This window comes from Pieris rapae, chromosome 8 (genome assembly GCF_905147795.1).
Source record: "Pieris rapae chromosome 8, ilPieRapa1.1, whole genome shotgun sequence".
In the NCBI taxonomy this organism is placed as follows: domain Eukaryota; kingdom Metazoa; phylum Arthropoda; class Insecta; order Lepidoptera; family Pieridae; genus Pieris; species Pieris rapae.
The window spans coordinates 10,534,608-10,540,140 of record NC_059516.1 but is presented as its reverse complement, the minus strand read 5'-3'; the positions used below and the strand labels follow the sequence as shown (position 1 = coordinate 10,540,140).

General features: G+C 32.4%; 1 protein-coding gene across 1 annotated transcript; it reads left to right on the top strand.

Annotated features, from left to right (window-relative positions):
* The first annotated feature begins 262 nt into the window (after positions 1-262).
* Positions 263-3,383, top strand: LOC110992077. The gene is made up of 5 exons (XM_022257744.2): positions 263-395; positions 514-640; positions 1,402-1,517; positions 2,368-2,502; positions 3,181-3,383. The coding sequence occupies exons 1-5, from the start codon at positions 391-393 to the stop codon at positions 3,374-3,376; spliced, it is 579 nt and encodes a 192-aa protein (XP_022113436.2). The 5' UTR covers positions 263-390; the 3' UTR covers positions 3,377-3,383.
* The last annotated feature ends 2,150 nt before the right edge of the window (positions 3,384-5,533 follow it).

The following is a 5,533-nucleotide window of genomic DNA, read 5'->3' as shown; positions in this document are numbered from 1 at the left end:
TAATCAGGACCGGTCAAGTGTGACTGTTTAAGTAATAAGTTTTGGAGTAAAAGTAACATAACTACGTTAACTACAAAAGTAACTAAAGAGTTGACTAGAACTTTATTGTACAAAAAAGTATTGTCCGAGACATTGGCTTACATATCTGGCCATTCAAAAATACTCGATCAAAACTAAAATTTCGTAACAACAAAACTGAATAAAAACTTTTCAATAATTGCATATGTATGTCAAAGTACATGAATCTAATGATTGTCAAAAACAAAATTTATTTGGAAAATACACATTACAATTTGGAAAACGTTTTGGTAATAATGTAATCAAATTAGTATATTTCCTAACCTTGCCATAGGCATGCGTTAGGGAAATCTATAATTTATTTATTCCTAAATGTGGTAAGTTTTTTTATCTTTTTCTCAATAAAATAAGTCTATATAAATATCTCATTTCGCGATTGCTTGTAACGGCTTCAGAATTTCATTCAGTTAATTCTAATAGCGGTTTTTATTTTAGTTTAAAAATGGCAGATATTGCACGGGAATATTTAGAAAATTCATTGGAAAATGAATATATTTTAAACATGAACCAAGAAAGCAATAGAAATGAAATAGAAACACATGATAAGATTCAAGAATCAGAGGTTAGTATTTGAGAAGTTAAAGATTTGATGTATTTTTTGTTTTGTCGACATTGTATCAGTGTCTAATATGTATGTACGGTTATTGGGTCATTAGGCTGATTTAAATTATAGAGGATGATAAAATGAATGTAATGTAAAAGAAAGTGCGTCTGGCTATACTGTCGGGGCGCTTATAAAACTAAGAAATCTTGAGTGACGAACATGTATGTACCTACAGCCTTGGCTAGTACAGTGTATTTAGTGCGTACTGCCTGTAAACTGGACATTATATTAAACCTACCTTGGGTGTGGTTCTTATGTTACCTTCAAATTTACTTTACTTAATGACAGAAATGCGTTTCACTGGTTTATTTAATCAATTTACGGAGTAATTTTTTATAGTTTTCAAGGAAACAAACATTATTACTAATATCCTTTATTTCATTTTCAGTGATGTATGATACTTTAAAATTTGTAGTCTTTAGACTTTGCTCAATCTTAACTTTCGAGTTAAGTCACGGTCGTTGTTTGTAGAGCAAACGAATCTCTCTGAGTGCTAGCTTAGCTTAATCTCAAGTCCAAGAAATCGACGACTTTTACTATAAGCCTAACAAAAATAATGCCCCAAAATTTACTTTATCTTTCACTTGACGTTTTATTTTTGTCGTAATATAAAATTAATGGTAATGCCATCTTATACTTAAGGAGTTAAGCTCTAGGAGTTAAGCTCCATTTTTGAGAGCCCTAGCCCGCTTAGTTCAGATGTTTTTTCTTTATTATAGAGCATTTTGACACATTCCTCGTCGTATGTGCTAGCCCGAAATGACAGTCAACTCAGTGGTGATGTGGATCGCTGGATAGGTGACTCTCCTACTGAAGTACCCTTACGTGGTATCAGGTTAAGTATTTGTTTAACTCAGAGTCATTCATTAGGTGTTATAGGCTTATTGAAGTTTTAAATAAGTTTTCATTAAAATAGTTTCTTGCCAGTTTTTCGTGTTGTTGACTCAAACTGGTAGCAAATGTAAATTTAGAAGACGAGAGACGAGAGACTGTCGATCATTAACGAACTACCATCTTTAATAGCTTTTGTTTTCTTATTCGATTTTTGTTCAGCTATTCTCTTCTATTTCTCTGCTAAGATTTTAATTTTATATATCTTATCAGAGCGAATTTGCTAAAACGATATCAAATATCACGAGTTTTATATAGAACGGGGTAAGCGGGTAGGTCTGACACCTGATGATGAGCACCGCCCATGGACACTCTCAATGTCAGAGAGCTCGCCAGTGCGTTGCCGCCCTTTTAAAAATTGATACGTCCTTTTCTTGAAGGCAAAGTCGAATGGGTTTAAAATTACAGTTAAATAATTAAGTTACACAACTATCCATTAGCTGTTAGGGTTGTTGTTTGGTTAAGTTTTATAGTCCCGCAACGCACTCGCGAGCCCTCTGGCATTAAGAGTGTCCATGGGCGGCGGTATCACTTAACATCAGGTTACGAAATGTTCTATAAAAAAATCTTTTAATGGATTTACATTAAATAAAAAAACAATGCTTATGTTTTGTTAAAAAATTAAAATTCGTAAATTATGTCATCCAGACGCGAACATTAAAATAAAATAAATTTTTAAAAATTTCTTCTATAGTAATTTTAAAGCATATTTTTCTATGTAGGTCTATTAATCAAATTAAAAAATGAATTTTGAATGCATGATTAATTCGACAATGTAATGGTTTTTATTATAGGCCTTCTGGTATCCAGAGATCAGCATTAATATCTACACAAGACTCGCTCCTGAGTAACAGTTTCTGGTATTTGGCTGCGTTGGTCCTCCCCATATTTAGTACTAATACTTACTCCCAGTGGCAGTGTTCACCAAAGTATGTATTACTACTTATAAAATTTATGTGTAGATACATATAAGAAAGTTAAGGTCTACCTTTACTGGAATGGATAAGATCAATTATAATAATAAATCGTTTATTTGAAAGATTGATTGATTTAAAAAAGGACCGCACAATCAGCTATATTCAAATCAGCTGCAATCGGCATAAAAATCTCATGTCAATATATTATAATAATGTCATATTAATAAGAAAGTAGATATGATAATTGTTGTCACAACTTAGCCTAAATACTGTGCCACGCTATACAGATACATTGCCAACATATATATTATTTTAATTATATAGTATATAATAGGTATATAGCTGAAAACTTTATTTTAATAATATTAAAAATATTTTCTTTCTTTATTACAGCGCCATCTATTTAATGTTGCTTCTACTATGTAAAGGTCCTTAATGCAGCAGTAATTATCTTTCCAATCTCCATGTAAATCTTACTACATTATTACCACAGATGGCGCTGCTTTTAATTGTACGCAATAGCATTAATAAATAGGTTTTTATTTCTTATTTTTTATTATATTTCACAATGCAGTATTTTACACGACAAGCTATTTAATTTAATATTTCCAATATACTATACTTAAATAATTTCAACATATTGAATACGATAAAGAAAGACATACTATTAAAATATTTTTGATTTTTCAGTGCGATTTATAATTCTGCTGGCTTACTAGTAGCACAATTGGGACGACTTTGCAGCCATATTCGATGTCAGTTGCGTCATATCTCCGAGAACACACATGCTAGGGATGTTTTTGCGACCGCAATGGATATTATACTAGTCGTTTATGCAGTGGGTTTCCTTATTCTATCCATGTATCAGGCTTCATTAATCGGATAAATTTATACATACGAAATAAACTATTGAAGTTATATCTGTCTTTTATTAAAAAGTTTTATATTTATTATTTTTTTAAGACGTATAAAATATTATCATTGATAAAAATATGTGACGTATAAGACGAACCTATTGCATCACTTCACGCCGGTTTTCTGTGAGACTGTGGTACTGCCCCGGTCGTGCCTGCCCATTTGGCTGAAGCCCGAAGGCAACAGCATGGCACTCCCACTAGGAAGGGGGTAGACTAATTGCACTGGTGAAATAACATCTGTCACAGGTTATTTCACCAGTGGGCGATAGGGTCATTACGTCCCGACGCCGACAAAAATTTACGAAGTTTCCCTTTTTTTCATAGAATAACGGGCGAACGGAAAACCTTCCGTTCGCCTAATAAACCTATCCGCTGTTAAGTGATACCGCCATGGATGGACACTGTCAATTCCAGAGGGACGGGACCTTTTGTGTTATTTTTTTATTATATTATCTTTTTTGACATATTTTAGAATTTTTCTAGATGCGATCTGTGCTCAAGCAACATATCGGGTAGATACCAACCATAGGTTATACTCCAACACCTTCCTCCCTACATGGAAATGCTTCCTAACAAAATAACATTACTTTATACGTTATATTGCTGTTTGAAATCTATTAAGTCAAAGACGGCATTAGCTAGTTATATATTACATAAATAATTAACTCGAGCACTTTAAATCAAATGACTTGTTTGTTCTCAAGTGGGCAGATTACAAGTACCTATTTAACTGATTGATGATATGCACCGTTACTATTTTTATTACAAGTATTCTGATAATTACTATCTTCCGTCTAGATTGGTTTTATTTGAAGTGTGCTTGGATTTCTTACAACGCACATTATTAAACCAATTCTATAGATTTTGTCACACATAACATTGTATTTTTTGATTCTTTGATTGCAGGATGATTTAAAAAGAAATAGGGAATGTCGTGGTCGGTCAGGCAGTTCGCCTCATGCTTCTGAACACACAGAGTTGGAGATGCTACAGAAACCTAACAGTATACACATTGAACTCTGTCATTCACTCATTATGGAAGACCTGAACAGGTTCCCAAATCTAACACATTGTAATACATAATATACTTATAATGAATAAAAACTTTGGATTTATGCAAAAATGAGCTAGCAAGCTCATTGTCAATATGTGTTAATTACGCAACTTATACGATTTGATTATGATTATAGGTTTTTTTATAAAAGTAAAAAATATAGTTTCGAATTTCAGTATGGGATCAAGTTCTCTAAAATCAATATACTAATAATACTCTTTATATGGAAGAATTAATTGTAGACATATATTATGTACTTCGCCGAACCTCCTGGGGTCGCAGGCTGCAACACTTACATTTTGTAAGCACTGTCGGTTCGCAGAGATTTTCCAGGTTAACAATGTGTTCAGGGTGTGTGCAACTGGGGTAATGTAGATTTCAGAGCCACTTTTGTCTTATGCTTTATTTTTTACATAGAGGTCCCAAACTCTAAACAATTCAGCATGTGTTGTGCAAACTATTGTATCGGTTTATTAAAAAAGTGAAAAAAGGACACCCACCAGAAACCTGTAAAGATGGAAAAAAAGAATAGCGGGAAGGATTAGCGAGGATGAGAGACAAGTGGAAGAATTTGGTGATGTCTTTCACTCCTTCGGAAGCCGATTGCTAATATAATACATAATGAAATCGACTTAATGTATTACTCCAATAAAGTCTATTCTTATTTATTTATCGTTTATTTACTATATTAAATATCACCATCGAAGTATAACAATTTATAAAAACCCTTTTTATAAACAGTGACGATGTTTCACAATGTCACTCATATGAACACGTTCATAATAAATAATCTAAAATAGCGGAAGTATTATATTCACTGTAACTTGATTTGTTTTATATTGTATCCCTTACATTGTGGCTAATTATTACCACTAGGGCTTAGTTAATGTTTTTATGAACTTCGCCATGGATATTGTTTTGTATAACGTTTACACGAGAATCACTTTGAAGAAGTTTGATTAATAAAAGAAAATACATTTCATGGGATTTAATATAAACATAATATTTTGTAACACCTTTACCATAAAAATATTTAAGAAATGATCTACATACTGCAGATATGATGTAGTGA